At 40.0% G+C, this 16,146-nt stretch overlaps 1 protein-coding gene across 1 annotated transcript; it reads right to left on the bottom strand.

The window, feature by feature from the left end:
* Positions 1-3,041: 3,041 nt before the first annotated feature.
* Positions 3,042-4,450, bottom strand: LOC139474988 (neuronal acetylcholine receptor subunit alpha-3-like). Its single transcript, XM_071258193.1, has one exon. It carries the CDS (start codon positions 4,448-4,450, stop codon positions 3,227-3,229), a length of 1,224 nt encoding a protein of 407 aa, XP_071114294.1. The 3' UTR covers positions 3,042-3,226.
* Positions 4,451-16,146: the final 11,696 nt, after the last annotated feature.

Raw genomic sequence — 16,146 nt, 5'->3', positions numbered from 1 at the left:
CAACATACAGCCTGGACTGATTAAATATTTGAACGTCATTAAGACTTTCTAATAACGCAGCCTCGACACGGACGTTGTGATAATTGTTTACAGGATTCAGTGCTTTCAATCAATACAACTCCGCTGCATATTCACTTTTAAGCTGCACAGATTGAAACCATAGGTAAAAAAAGTTAGAATAAGTAACTGCTTTAATCTGAAGTCGATAATGCAAGGGCAAATTAACATTAATTTGTATTTGTTCTGCTCTGATTGATGTCCTTTGTTATTAATTCTCGCTAACACACTGTGCCCACAACGTTGCATGACGTCTTGGGGTATTATTATGTCTGAAAATATTGTAAACTGAAAGAGTCTAGTGTATGTACAAACATTTCACATTTGTAATTATGAGAAAATTTCTGACACATTCTACAATGACGATGGGCAACAGCTAGTGGTTCGAGGGTATATCAGAAATATTGAACCTTGCACACCTAGATTGGCGTGTTATGCTGACGTGTTACATATACAGTAAACTACGTTTATAAAGAACACGCTTATAGCGAACTGACGGATATGACGAACTTATTTTTTGTCCAAGGCACTGCTGTATCTATGCTGTATTATGCTTAAAACGAACTTCGGTTATAACGAACAAAAATTAGTGGCCCCTTTGAGTTCGTTATAACCGTAGTTTACTGTATAAGTATTAACACGTGTTGGTTGAATCATCTGTCACAATTTGGCCTGTTTAAGTGCAGTCATTTCCGGACTTTGACTATGTGGTTCCCTATTCCTTAGCTTTGAAACTGACAAAACTAAGCACACAAGTCATCAAAGAGATTACCATGACCCACCAGTCACAAGTATGTGATCTCACATTACAGTAAACTACGGTTATAACGAACACGCTTATAACGAACTGACGGATATAACAAACTTACTTTTTAGTCCCGACTATTTGCTGTTATGCTGTATATATGCTTATAACGAACTACGGTTATAACGAACTAAAAATGTCCTTTGAGTTCGTTATAACCGTAGTTTACTGTACATGTATGTGATCCTTCACAACTTACCTTGTCCCCTGCGTCATTGTTTTCCAAAATTGGCACCTTAATGGTACACAGATGATGGCGCTGAGCGAATGATTCGATTCGGTTTTGGATAGTTTTGTAGGTGTTGCAGAACCACCATCTACGAAGAGAGCAATTTAGCAGTTGTGTTTGTTCGGTTTGGGTGAATAAGTCCACAAATATCAAGGGTTGTCAATGAATCAATACGTATTGAGCTTTTGTACGTCATTAATATGCTTCAGCGTTTGTAAGTCACGCAGCTACCCATGCTGACACTCAGACCGATATCCCTGCCAACAGTATTTTTACAACATGTCGATATTGCCTCACTGTCTTCCACAGTATACCTTCGAGCAGAACACCTTAGACAAACTTACTGTCTCCGTCATTGACATTTCAAACTGTACTCAGTCAGTCAAATGACGCAAGTAATTGCAGCATTTAACATTGCAACTCTGTGTCTTCCATCAGTCTTTCGGTGATGGATATTAACACCCAGACTGACAAATTGAAACTTTATTAGTATTGAAATGAAATTTGTGTTCTAACCCATATAAGGGTTTACGATGAATAATGTTCTCATGGTCAAAATTGATAACCAAAAACAATAAACACCACCTTCTTCTCTGTTAACGTCATTACGCGAGGGAAGCACACAATATATCGTCTTTAACTCAAAGTCTAGAAATATACGGTATGCATTGTATTGGCGGCATTTTTTATTGGTTCTTTTTCTCTGCGAGTGTTATTTAAATCAATGTAGACACGTCATTCCAAATGTTAATACGATACATGCAACGAATTATGGTATCATTTATAGAATCCTATGTTCCGGAGTCCCTTGGGTACGCCAGAAACCTGTGATAATGTTTTCGAATCCCAGTTCGTCCCGATTTGTCAGCACCATACCCGTGCCCGTAGGTTTCACCGAAGTCGTCAACGTTTTAGACCTACATCACTTCGGGCTTTCCTCCCACAATAAGCTGACACGCCTTGATATAACTGGAATACTGGAATAAAAGCGGCGTTAAACCCAACTCAGTCACTCACTCACTATAAAAATATGTCTGAGAGTAGCCCAATTATTGGTTGTTCAGTAGCGACAACAGAAACATTCATCTTGTTTTAAAAACAATATATTTCAACTCCGAAAATACGACATGTAGAAAATGCTAGATTAAGCTGTGAGAAGTGTGTTATAAGATACGGAAAGTTATCAATTATTGATACTCCAAGGACAATGGCTGTCACGAGCATACAATCATCAAATCCAAGTGATGAACAAAATAAATAAAATCATCTTTTCTTTATATGCAGAAAGATTCTAGACGATGGACATTTGTGTAACTCTCGTACATTTGAAAGACCTCAGTTAATGTTCAGTTAATGTTTACATTCGCCTCTGAATACAATATAAACGTCAAATACAGTTACATAGACGTGCGACAAACTCGAAGAAGTATCCATAACGACTGAGGAAGTCTCAACTTTGAATCAGTTGAACAATTTCTTTTTCGCTGCAAGTGTGTGTATCGCCTCCTTCAAAAACATGTATACATGACCAGAAACAGTGCGATGATCCACCAGAATACACAGATAACTCAGTACAACAGTTACATGTAGGTGAAGAGTTAACACACTGACGGAGTTTCATGAGGGAATTTACTTTGACAAATCAATCAAGTTTATTTCGTAATTCAGGCTACATGACCCATAGTACAGTTGTAAGATAAATAACATTTTAGGTCACATATCCAGAGTGTTACATCTCTGTCGATCTCATTTCAAATAATTTACATAAATATAAAGTTGTCAAGCATAGTACAGTAGTATCACATGAATTATATAAATCTGTAAACGTAATATTACCCTTATTTTATTTCTGTAATGAGGTAAAAAAAGTTTTTTCTCAAATGAATATATTTCGTACATACAAAAAGACATGGTTTTCATCCTCTGCTAAATTTAAATCACATTCTTTACATATAGATTCTGTATGAGGTATTAAATATACACAATATTTACAATGACCTTTTGCGAATAATGTTGACTCGAAAGTTGTGAAGTGATATTCCAAATTTACACATTGCTCTAACTGATCGTTTGCCTCTGAGTACTGTTGTGTATAATTCGGGTTGCAGAAGAGATTTTACATCAGCATAATTACTTTATCGTGCTATGTTGATGAGGAATCCCATGGACACACACAACCAAAGAGCCATGAATATAGCCATACACAGAGAGTCAGATGTTATGTGATACCCACCAGAACCACCCCGACTTTCATTCACCTCCCCGGTGTGGTTCCGGTTAGCCAAACCACCGCTATTGGTTTCCCGCTGAGTCTCCTCCAGAACCTTGCATTTACTTCCACGAAATGACATCGACCAAAAACGCGGTATCACAAACAATGTCGACTGTGGCTTTTTGTTGATCTTCGTAGGATCTCTCATGACGATGAAGATGGTGGCGACAACGGACAGAACGCTGATAACGAGGAGACTTGTCATATACACGGTGACCAGCGGGATATTGTCGGACGTTTTGGGAAGTAGTCCACTCACGATGCTCATGAATACAGTTAGAGAGAGAAGGCACGTGATGGCATACGAAACCTTCTCGCCACTGTCACACGGAAGTGCAAACACAAACATGTTGAGGAAAGAAAGTGCCACCACAGGAAGTAAGACATTGAGGACAAAGAACGTAGGACGCCGCTCAAGGTCAATCTCAACGTTAAAGAAGGATAAGCTGATATCGTTGAAGCGATTTTCACGTGCGTATGCTCTGGAACTAGGAAGAATCCATTCCCCGTTGGCTGTAAACGATCGGGTGTTTGCGGTCTGCAACGCTGAGATCATCTTTACCTCTTTTGAATCATAGCTGACGGGGAGAAATCGGAACTCGCATGTCTGAACATCAAATGGAAATAACGTCAGATCTAACTTACAATCAGTAAGAAAGTTTGTCCCTGGAAACCAAGATATTGTGCCGTCGCTGTAAACTGTGATGGCGGATACGGCGTCTTTGAAGATGTCCCGACCCTCCAGGGACACTGGTGCAATGAGTTTCGGTCTCCAAATGTCAGTCGGTGGAGGATGAATGAACTTAATTCCGTTATAATTCTCAGGTTTCCAGGTTAGAAACTCGTCCCGCCATGTCAGATTCATCCAGACGTTGCTGTGGAGGATCTGCCGGACCTGATCTACTTCAGTAATGGCAACCAGGGTGAAACTACTGTAAACGTCAACATGGTGACTCTGGTTGTACACGGGTCTGTATCTGGTGCTGTAGTTTCCAAACAGGTCGCTGTACAGCCTCTTCATCTCTTCAATACGTCCTGTGGCCAATCTACACACAGTCAACAGCACCAGGACACATGGGAGCTTCATCTTTCTACGTCACCGTTGATGGTACTGAGCGACTGATCACCAGCTTTCTATGACCTAACATCTACATTTCACTTGTGGCTTGTGGGTGTTAGAGAACCACCATATATGGAAAGGCCGTTTTAACTACTGTCATTGTTCAGTCGTGGTAAATAATTGTACAAATAAGATAGATAGCCAAACTATAAATGAATATTGAGCGTTGATACGTCAATCAAATGCTTTGGCTTTTGTTATTCAGCAAACCATTGTTGACATTCAGACCAATAGTCAAACACTAATGGAACCTCCTTCACGCACAAAGCATTCACTCAAGCGAATGAATGAATGAATGACAATGTGTACACACCAGAGTTGGGGGGTAGAGGATAATATTATCCTGATTATTGATATCCGACGTTGATGAATAACATAACATGATGAATATCTCAACTATCATCCACGCGAAACATTGCTTCTCAATTAAATCGACTTCGTTACTCTTGTACGAAAGTCTCGAGTGAGTTGGAAACGGACAAACATTTCACCTCAAGATAAACGGAGAGAGAACTCAATGATAACATTTTTGTGTTGATGGTATCGATCACAGAGCCTGCCATCGCAAATACCGTACGTACCGTAGGCCACGTGATCGTTCCGTTATGGAGTGAATGTTTGACGCCTGTTTCCAGGTACATTGTACATCAAGGCAGCATGCAGATGACAGACTGGCCGGGCAAATCATTCACTTGGGCCATGATGACTCCGTCATGCAGATTATACATTGTAACCAACCGATCCCATTAATCGATCATACGACCATGTGATACTGGTTACTTTCTTCCCATAAGTTATCTGGTAGACCATGAATATTCCACGTATCAATTACGTTTTAATTTTGTCATGCTATTGTTATGAATGACGTTGTATATTTGTGTGGTTCACAGGTGGGTGGGATGGCGTCATGCTTGACTGAGTTAAGCAAGCTGTCTGACGGGGTGAAGCGTGCTCTTGGGGTGATTGGAGTGTGAGTTGGCTTGGTAATTGATTGGTGTGGGCAGATCAACCTTCTGTTGTTGTGTGCTTTAGTAGCTTGCATAGAAATTTTTATTACCGTATGAGGGCAAATTATCTTATAGAAAACGGGGACGGAAAATGAACTGGAGTGGGAGAAATATGGTTTAACTGGACGTGGTAAGTTCAGCACATCGTTATGTCTGGAGACAAAGTTAGACAAAGGACAAGTCACTTTGGTCGTGAAAATTATACAAGTTCGACGATGTTCGATGTTATAGTTCGACGCTTCGAAGGAGGAAACTGTTGTCAAGATTGCTCAGAAAGAAGTTTGTGACCATAATGTATGTTTCGTCCGACATCCTCTCAGCAAAGTGACATCGAGATGATAATGTGAATTTTGGAATTTTGGAAGGTGAAGGTGTAGGTCCTAACTGCATTTGACATATTTAAAGTATTAAATTAACACAGGTACTTTGAACTGTGGCATTGTTTTAATGCTTGGATATTACTGAAATATAAGGACGTGTGGGCTGTAATGAGTATTGGCTGGACACTTGGTAGTGTCGTGATACAGAACTATGCAACATTAGAACATGTCTTTCGTTGGCATTGCTGTATACAGGTATATTTAGCCCCGATGTGGTCTGGCATTGTCATCTTGCTCATGGACCAATGTTGTTCAACTGTCAACTGTGGTAGGACAAGAGGGCGCAAAATCTCGTCACGATACCTCACTCCATTCAAATTGCCTTGAACAAGATAGAGAGGTGTTCGGTGATGCAAACTGAAGCCTTCCCATACCAACACAGAGCCACCGCAAAAACTGTTTCTTTTTCGTACTGTGGCATCATCATAACGTTCTCATAACCCTTACCCTTCCTGTAGAAAATGTAAACCCGCCTGGGAGGGAAGATCCAAAGGGCCGAAGGCCCGCAGGATCTTTCCGACCAGGTGGGTTTACATTTTCAGCTAAAACCGAGGATAAGTGTTTTATCTGATTTATAAACCGAGAAAAAGAAACTTACATCAACATTTATTTTTATGTTGCGAACATATTTTCCATGAACCTTAGGAAACGCGCGTAAAATATCTGTTGCTGGCGTACGGATCTTGAAAAGGACATTCTAAAAACCAGTGACGCTTATCAACACCTATGTAGCCTCGTGTTTCACTCACTGGGCTACAGATAGGAAGGTTGCAAGTTCGATCCTCGGGAATATAAAGAAAACATTTGTCATTTGATTTTACATTTCATTACATGTTACAATCTTAACGGAAGTTTTATAATAAAATACCCAGGACTCTTACTTAATAGCGATCCCAATGAATAGGTTTATAAGCTCAAGACAGAAACGGGACTCGTCAGTAAAGAGAACTCTGGACCATTGTTGATTATCCCATCTCAAATGTGCCCTGGCCCAGGCAAGTCTTGCAGCTCGGTGATGAGGACGAAGATGAGGACGTACAGCTGGACGACATGACCTTAAATGAGCAGCTCTGAGGCGGTTCCTGATGGTCGATACGCCTACGTTGGTGTGTGTTGCTTGTCGGAGTTGCAGTCTCAAAGCACTGGCTGTTGTGAATCGGTTCCGAAGGGCTTGCAGCACAACGTATCTTTCATCTGCCGTAGATGTTACACTGGGTCTACAAGAACACGGTCTGTCCTGCACTCTCCCTGTTGTCTGGAACCGTTCCCTCAGTCTGTGAATGACAGACGGTGACACTTGAAGACGACGGGCAACATTCGTTATGGATGCACCATCTTGTAGCCACGGTATGGCCCTACTCTTGTCGTGAATGCTTAACGGTCTTTGCTGGGGCATGTTTAAGGAAATGTGTAACTTCACAGTGTCTGAAGCTTCTTTATTAAGGAAAGTTGCCACCAACTGCATGGGAATTCTGACTTTCACTTGCACTAGGTTGTTGTGTTTTGACGTTTGGATCTGACATGGCGAGGGAGTCTTTCTATACCCAAGTTTTTTCCTGTTTTAGCATTTAATCAATTTGACCAAATTCTTCAAAAAATGAAGCACTTGCAAAAATGCATGACTCAACACGTCATTTAAAGTGCCCCCAGTGCATACAAAAAGTTGCATTTACTGAAGTTCATAAATGACCAAGCCACGTTAAGTTTTATACATGGCTATGAAAATTAGGGGTGTTCCCATAATTTTTGTGTGTAGTACGTTTGTTAACAGAGAATGGATACATATCATACATGCAATACTTTGACTCGTTAAAAGTCATATTTGTTGTAACCTGCCTTTTATATGCAAACATAACGTTTTCGCGATAGAAATAACAAGACGGTGACTGATCGAACAGTTCAATACGTAAATGAAATATGCATGAATAGCAGTCAGTTGAACCAAAGTGCTTTGTTTATGGTTATTATTATTCAAAATATATATTGTAAACACTGCAAATGAAATAACACGATATTGGAATATATTATTCTTGATATAATAATAGTTTCAGACACAATTTCTTCGGATTATTGGATCAAAATTCGATGGAGCTATATCATTGAGTATTAATTTGTTAACTGAATCTACGGTAGATTGGGAGAAAACGTGTATACAGCTGATTGCTATTTCCGGCACAATTTACGAGAAAACAAACACGTTACTCTTATTTCCAGCATCTAAAACAATGCATAGCAGAACTGGAATTACAATTTAAATTTCAAATCGTCATGTTGAGTGATGTTTTATCGCATTTTCGTATTTTAATTGACCACCTATTCGTTCACCTAAATTCGCTGAAGTGATACCAAGTAGTTTTTAAAAGCGCATAATACTCGAATAATCTTATGCATTATATCACAGACATCCTTTTGCCTACGTAGAATTTGTGCAGGGGAGGTAACTGACAAGAGATGCAGAATACCGGCAATTCCTGTACCCGGACAGTACTTAAGATGCTGAGGTGAAATTGGGTTTAACGTTTCGTCCAAGATCATTGCACTTATATGGCGACGTGCATGCACGTACGTTGTTGTATGTGTGTGTGTGTGGCTGCTTGTACTAGTCTGGACTGATGCCTATGTATAGTGTCAGTATATTGACTCCGAGCCGACCAGTCCTTGGTTTAGCCCATTAATGCCGAGCGCCAGACATAGTAACAAGTACCATCTTTTAACCTCTCTTGGTATAACGCGGAAGGGGATCGAACCCCGGACCTTCCGCTCTCCAGCCGGGCGCTCCACCACTAGACCACGGAGGCGGTCCAATACATAAAAACGAAACTGTACGAAAACATCGGATGCATATAGAACATCGGAACAATGTCATTTGCTTCCTTATATATACGGCGATTCCACTGTTACATCTGCCCAGAGTACATGCGCGTTCTCGAACACACTGGTGACAGTGATGGTTGGGTGAATCGTCGCTTTTCCATCAGGACGATGGTTTTCTTTTCCCAATTGTATGTATAAGTCACATTATTCACCACCAGCTTGTCGTATGTAAGATAGAAATCGCCAACTCTGTCACAATGTTCTTTACATACTCACCCATCACCCGTTTCACATCTTGCACACTCTATGTATAATGTAGAGAGACACGGAATTCTGTAAAGGGAGGGCTTTACAATAGTCGGACGTGCACTCCGCTCAGTGGGTACTCTAAGTGCTCCTACGATATGTATCACTGCCGCCATTTCTTCAGATATATTCAGCTCATTTTCCATAAGGGGCGGTCGGGTAGCCTAGTGGTTAAAGCGTTCGCTCGTCACGCCGAAGACCCGGGTTCGATTCCCGACATGGGTACAATGTGTGAAGCCCATTTCTGGTGTCCCCCGTCGTGCTATTGCTTGAATATTGCTAAAAGCGGCGTAAAACCATACTCACTCACTCACTCACTCACTCACTCACTCACTCATTTTCCATAAAGGTTCTCACTTTCTTCATACTTTCATTTCAGCCCTTTCTACCTCTGTTCTAAAGAAGACTACGTTTTTTCTACATGATTTGGATTCTTGTTGCTCGAGTCTGTTCATTTGCATATTATTTTCCTCCTCAAGTCTATCGACTACTGTCCATGTGTTATGCTCCTCTGATTTCAGTGTGTTTAGAGTTTTTTCAAAGTTGTTAAACTAACTGTGCAAAGACATCACGTCTCTCTGTATATTCTGCTGTATACTACCAACATGCATAGTGTCTTTGCCTTCATGCTGCGTGTCATGTTGTGTCTCTCTCTCTACCTAACTCCTCACGTTGAGACCCATAGTCGACTCTGCCGTGTGTGTCGGGTTCCCTCCAATTATCAGCAACATCTTGAGCTGGCGTGAACGTGAACCACCACATGTCTCAACAGTTCCTGACCCTACAGACTTGGTATGTAAGCATATACGGCGACTATAAACTTCAGTATTAACTCCCATACGTACCGACACGTTTTGCAGGTGGGGCTCCCGATTCCATTTAGGTATATATTATAAATCTTAATATACAAGCAATAACAGAGAAGACTGAGGAAATGGAAGATTGTTTGGAATACAACTTCATTTATGTACTCCAAAAGTTCTTCCATTTCAGGCATGCTGATAGCATAAATAAACTGATAACAATTTGTCATATTTCGATCAGGGTCCATTAAACTCTAGACTACCTGTTCGAAATTTATGTCTGCGAAACCCAAAATGAATACACACACACACAGATAACTGACAAGAACCTTACACCCCTCCACGCATTGGTTACTGAGAAAATACTTAGGTCTAGGGGGGAGGGATTAGGGTTATGTGACACATAAACTCACCCAACTGGCTCTTAGGGGACACGATACATGACCTAGTCAGGACCAGTGCTGTATGGGAACGTCCCCTCTTTGAAATACACGGCTGTCGCTGGTGAGCCATGTTCAAATCATGCTAGAGGCGATCTTAAGTGTGTCGCGCTTCACCCTGGGGCAGAACTGGCACTTACCTATTATAACATATGGATGTTATGACAAACTAAAAGACGTTGGTAGTCTTTTCAACCAACGAACTGCAAACATCAATGTACAGTGTCTGTTTCTGGCATAGCAAAGACATCTATGCAGACATGGTCACAAGAAAGGTCTAAGGCCAAATGATATGATGCATCTGGAAGATTTGTTCCTCTCCTTTGGGACTGGGTAAAGTAAGAACAAGGCTATGGGTCTACAAACAGTTGGAGCCCACACTACTCATTAGAGAGTATAGTTCTTGACATTGCTTTGTAATATTGGACGAACCAGAAACAGACATCTTGCAAAAGCGACATGTTCTTGAATTTGAAATTTACAACCAAGGGAAGTGATGCCTTAAATTTAACTCGACCATAACATGGAAGAATGTTCGATTTTGATTGAATAAATAGATGTTTGCTTTTTGCCTCAGAAAGTTCTTTTAAATAAATAAGTCCTTTCACACACACAACAAACGTGTGTATGGAGACATCGATAGCCTACATATCGATCCATAAATATATAGCTGCTGATCACCCATTAGAACTGTATGTGGTATCCGATATTTCCTCTAATAGACACTTGGGTCTCTAAAACAAGCCGCGACATTGTGTATAAAAGCAGAAATATGGTATGTTGGATGTCAAAGGTTTTTGTCGTCCAATTTGAAGTTGTAGGCCATAACCCTGACTTCTTCTATGATGAGATTACAAGACAGGTTATCGGTATCGAACGGGTTAATTTCCTTATTGAAACAAAACTAGAGCCTAATGAAGGGGGACTTAAGCAAATTTCAAAACATAGTATGTTTGTCTACTAAGTACCGTTCTAAGACAATAATATTTACCCCAAAATTTTTCAAATTTCAGGAATCACCAACCGAATTTAATTTTCCTATACGAATACCATTTCATCCTGGTTGTTCAGTTACAGGAACGTTTCACATAAAGTGAACTTGACAGCTTCTGATGTTGTTTTTGTTTGTTTTGTTTGTTTGTTGTTTAATGTCACATTCAGCAATATTCCAGCTATATGACGGCGGTCTGTAAATAATCGAGTCTGGAGCTGACAGTCCAATGATTAACATCATGAGCATGGATCCACGCAATTGGGACATGATGTCATGCATCAAGTGAGCGAGCCTGACCACCAGGTCCCGTTAGTTGCCTCTTATGACAAGCATAGTCACCTTTTACGGCATGGGTTGGTGAAGGACTATGCTACCCCCGGATCTTCACGGGATTAATTTCATTTGTAGGGACATGTACGCATATAAAGTAAAGATAAACAAGAGTCATCAGAAGATGACTAACACCCCCCCCCCCCCCCCCCCGCCCCACCCACCCCGGGACTTTGTATTTCTATGTCAGATAAAGATGTTAAGTCCACGATTTGTGGCTGTCCAAACTCATCATACTGCCTCCAACTTGTCGGTCAATAACAACCTTCGTCAGGTATTCTAAAATGGTCCAAAATATCATGACCAGCCTCCTACCAACTGGGATCACAACTTCATTGTAGACATATCAAAGCACATGCAAAGAGAGAAGAGAATTCTGTTGAATGGCTTACAGTGTCCGTACGTGATGTTTTCATTGCCAGAAGGCAGAAACTGGAAATAATAAATAGAATCACAATAATCCCATTCTGTCCCAGCCAGTTGACATCCACTCTGACTGTCCTACATGAAACGTTTGCACATAGTGCCACTGACAAGGCCTCAAATGTCATAACTTCATTAATTGTTTTATTGAAGAATTTGTATAAGTATAAGTATAAGGACAAATATGATAATGCCACACATAACGCTAGTATGTTAACTGAGGAAGAAATCTGTCCAAGCTGAGCATCAGTACTATTACCTTTTGACTTGACTCTAAAACATCACTCTTTTTACTTGATTCCAAGGTTTCATGAAAATGCTTACAAAGAGAGATATATAGCTGGGCCCAGCAAATGTACTGCCAAATCCCTGACTCAAATTAAAGATTAACAATTATCCTTAATACAACCAAGGAAGGACTTTCTTTAAATTTACATAAAGTATTTGTTGAAGTGGAATTAAAGGAACTCAGAGGATTTAAGTTGCCATCTAAAAATAGTTCGGGATCTTTATGGTACTTGTACTTCCTGCAAAAATGAATACATTTGGTCTTGGCTTTTGAAAATTTAAAGCCATTTTCAAGTGACCACTTCCGAATTTTAAAAAGACATAACTGTAGTTGTCTTTCTATTGTACGCATATTTTTGTTGCGACATTCAATTTTGAAGTCATCCACAAAAAGTGACCCATCAATTGAGTCATATAAAACTTTGGAAAGGCTTTTAATCTTTATGCTAAATAAAGTAACAGACAGAATACTGCCCTGTGGGACACCCTCATCCTGATTATAATGGTCAGACAGGGTATGACCCACACGAACTTGAAACTGTCTGCCTGTTAAAAACTTGGATACAAACTGAGGCAAACGACCTCTCAATCCAAAATCATGTAAATCTTTAAGAATACCATACTTCCAAGTCGTATCGTATGCTTTTGCAAGATCAAAAAAGATCGATACTGCATGTTGTTTGTTGACAATGGCATTTTTTAAAAAACACCTTTGTGTATTTTCGACACAAAACACGAGTTTTGAGCAAAGGAAAATATTTTCGTCCATGGGCAAAATATTTCAATAACGCTATGGAATAGTTGAATTAAGTTAAAATGAGTAAAATAATGTGTCATGAAACTTGTAAGAACACCTATATGTATTTGGGAAACAAAAACATGAGTTTTGAGCAAAGGAAAATATTCTCGCCCATGGGCCTAACCATGGACAACTCTTCGCCCATGGGCAGGGCCATGGGCCACATAGTGTAAATATTGAGTTTTTGAATAATATTTTTTCATTTTTTCTTCCTTAGTATGTTCCCATGTTTAAGTTTGTAAATACCTTTGACCGAGACTGAACAAAGACCGTAGAGTTTTTGGACTATTGGGTTTCCAGAATTAAAATGAGACGTATCCTATCCTGTCCTAGCAACGCTCATTCACAAGCGATGATGATTTTGGGTTCCACTTCGGATCCTTCAAGTCTTACTTGCTATAATCATTGCACGAGACATGAGCTGCAATTATTGTCCTTTTGCTTTTACCTTTACGGATAGCGGCGATGGTGAGTGTTTAATGGACGTAGCAAACAACATTAATGTACTGCTCTGTTCAGGAAGTTTGTTGATCAATGACACCATTGGTTTTATCACTACCATCATAATATATATATGAAAAACATATGCTGATTTGAGTCTATATCAAATATTTGTGAAATAGGGAGTACTAAGAGTGTTGGACGAGTTAAAGAGCGTTGTTGGAAAGAGGCCTTCAAGACAAACACCTTTTATTGGAATTGAGGCACCAACAAATTTTACTTTAACCTCTGCACATCCAGCATATTTTAAAACATCGAGCAAGTTTGAGAACAAGTGACTTTTTTAAGCATACCTCAGCACCCCCTACCCCTTATATCCCCATGTGAATGTTGTGTTACACCGCACTCAACAATATTCCAGTTCCAACAAAAATCCATACTCGAGTCTGTACAAATCACCAGACGTATGTTACGACCAGCATAGGTTTCTAGGATCATGTTCTAACTCGGAATCTCCACGGGGCAACAGTAGAAGGACTTAAGAAGGCGTAGATATATTATTTGACCAATAGGAACAGTTACTTTATTTCATAGTCTGGGTTATTGAGTCGAGGCTTACCAGAGATGCTTATAAACAGAAAATGGATATACTCGGGAGAACATAATTGGCTTAATATTAGCTAGAGCAAATCTGCGTTGTACTACTGTTACTTATGCTTGTCCAAAGGTTGATTAAGGAAACAAAGCGGAATGTCCACTTTCTTCAAAGAATTCAAAGGGGTCACGTTTTTTCTCAAAGCTCGTTTGATCACAATTTCATTGAAATCAGATCTTAGTTCTCGCTATCGCTAAACGAAGATCTGAGCACATCAAAATACGGGTCACGTCAGAACGACCTCCCATCCGACCAATCATGAAAGTGACAGTCGGAATGTGTTTTCTAATCATGCAGCCTCGAAAACGTAAACACAGTGTATTCCGAACGACAGTTGCGACCCGTATCGTCTGTCTTTTGCTTCCATGGGATAAACATTTGAACGGGGGAGGTGTTGCACAGTACGTGGGATGCCCTGGCATACAATCACAATCATATATTAGACATTCAGGAATGTTCGTTTGTTCAGTTTTCAAAATTTCGAGACCTGTGTCAACATATTTTTCAAGCGTAGTCTGAAATGGAAGTCGCCAGGTTGAAACAACTGACGTAAAGCTCGAGAAAGCTTCTTTCTAATTGGCTGATGTCGACTTCTTGTAGTCATTTCAGTGGTCTGTCAAAATTCTCAAAAGGTGATTCTGACGTGACCCGTAATGGGATGTCCTCAGATCTTTGTTTAGCGGCAGAGAGAACTTAGATCTGATTTTAATGAGATTGGTGTGATCAGGGTTACAACAGTAAAGGCCTCAGTTAATCTTTCAAACCAGTTTAAGGTATAAACGTTGACATATTTGCAAATTTGGCGAATCAATGCCCACATACCTCGTGTTTTGGGCGGAATGTTCGAATCTTAAGATTTTGCGAGTACTCTAGTCTGGTTCAGAGATTTCTATTGAATATGGAAAGAGTTTTATCGCTTTTATGTTGTAGATGTCTGCGGCCTGGGGCCTTTTCTCCAATTTAAAACAGTATGATTTGGCCAATGTATGTCCAAATTGCTACCTTGTTTCATTTTGTCGTTGTGTGTACATCTCATTCGTAATGTGCGAGTCTAAAGATTTGGGAGTACACTAGCTTGGCTCATCGGAATCTGTTTTCGTATCTGTTCTTGAAGCATCAGTGACAAAAATCATATCTGATGCAATTCCCTACTTTGACTTGTACCAAAAGTACCCATTATTCAGATGAACAAATGACTTGCCTTTGAATGTGATTGTGAGGGGATAGTATTCACGACCACTTGTTATCATCACTATTTGATTGTGATTCCGTCACACATGCCAATGATAATTTCGGAATCAGATAATTGACTCTGCTTTTAGCAGAGATGTCAATTGATTATGGAAAGGATCATGTCGCTTGTATGTTGTAGACGTCTGCGGTTTTGGGGCCTTTTCCCTAATTTTAAACAGTATGATTTGGCCGAAATATGTCCAAAGTGCTACCTTGTTTCATTTTGTCGTTGTGTGAACATCTATTTTTGCACTTCGTAACGTTATGTCAGGAAACAAGGACTCTTAAACAAATGTGACGTCGGATAGACTAGGGTTAGAGTATCTTTGAGAAAAGGCAGTCACTCTAGTGGGCGGACCGATGGATTGCAGCGAATGGATAGCACAAGTATTGTGAGAGAGGCACTCAACACCATCAACAACTCACCTGATGCTGAGGAGAGTGAGTGCGTATGAGTGTATGATGATAACATCAGGAAGAAGAAGCAACAATCAAGAGCTGCTGAGAAAACATGGCGCAAAAGCAAGCTTCAGATTCATCGCCAGATCTTCAAATCAGCTAGTAATGAAGTAAACAGTGCCCTTAGAAGTGCAAAACAAAAATACATCTCTGATAATATCACCCGTAACAAAACAAACAGACGGGAACTTTTTTCACTTCTAAACGGTTTGTTGAAAGGGACTCAAAAAGCAACACTTCCGGAATGTGATAATGATTTCTCATTGGCAAATGAATTTGCATAAATTTCAA

This window comes from Haliotis cracherodii, unplaced genomic scaffold (genome assembly GCF_022045235.1).
Source record: "Haliotis cracherodii isolate W230 unplaced genomic scaffold, xgHalCrac1.p SCAF_3, whole genome shotgun sequence".
Classification (NCBI taxonomy): domain Eukaryota; kingdom Metazoa; phylum Mollusca; class Gastropoda; order Lepetellida; family Haliotidae; genus Haliotis; species Haliotis cracherodii.
The sequence above is the reverse complement of the archived record's forward strand: the minus strand, read 5'-3'. Positions and strand labels throughout refer to the sequence as shown.

What these genes read in the sequence shown, in the direction of transcription:
- LOC139474988 (XM_071258193.1), bottom strand. Translation starts at nt 4,450, where the DNA reads ATGAAGCTCCCATGTGTCCTGGTGCTGTTGACTGTGTGTAGATTGGCC.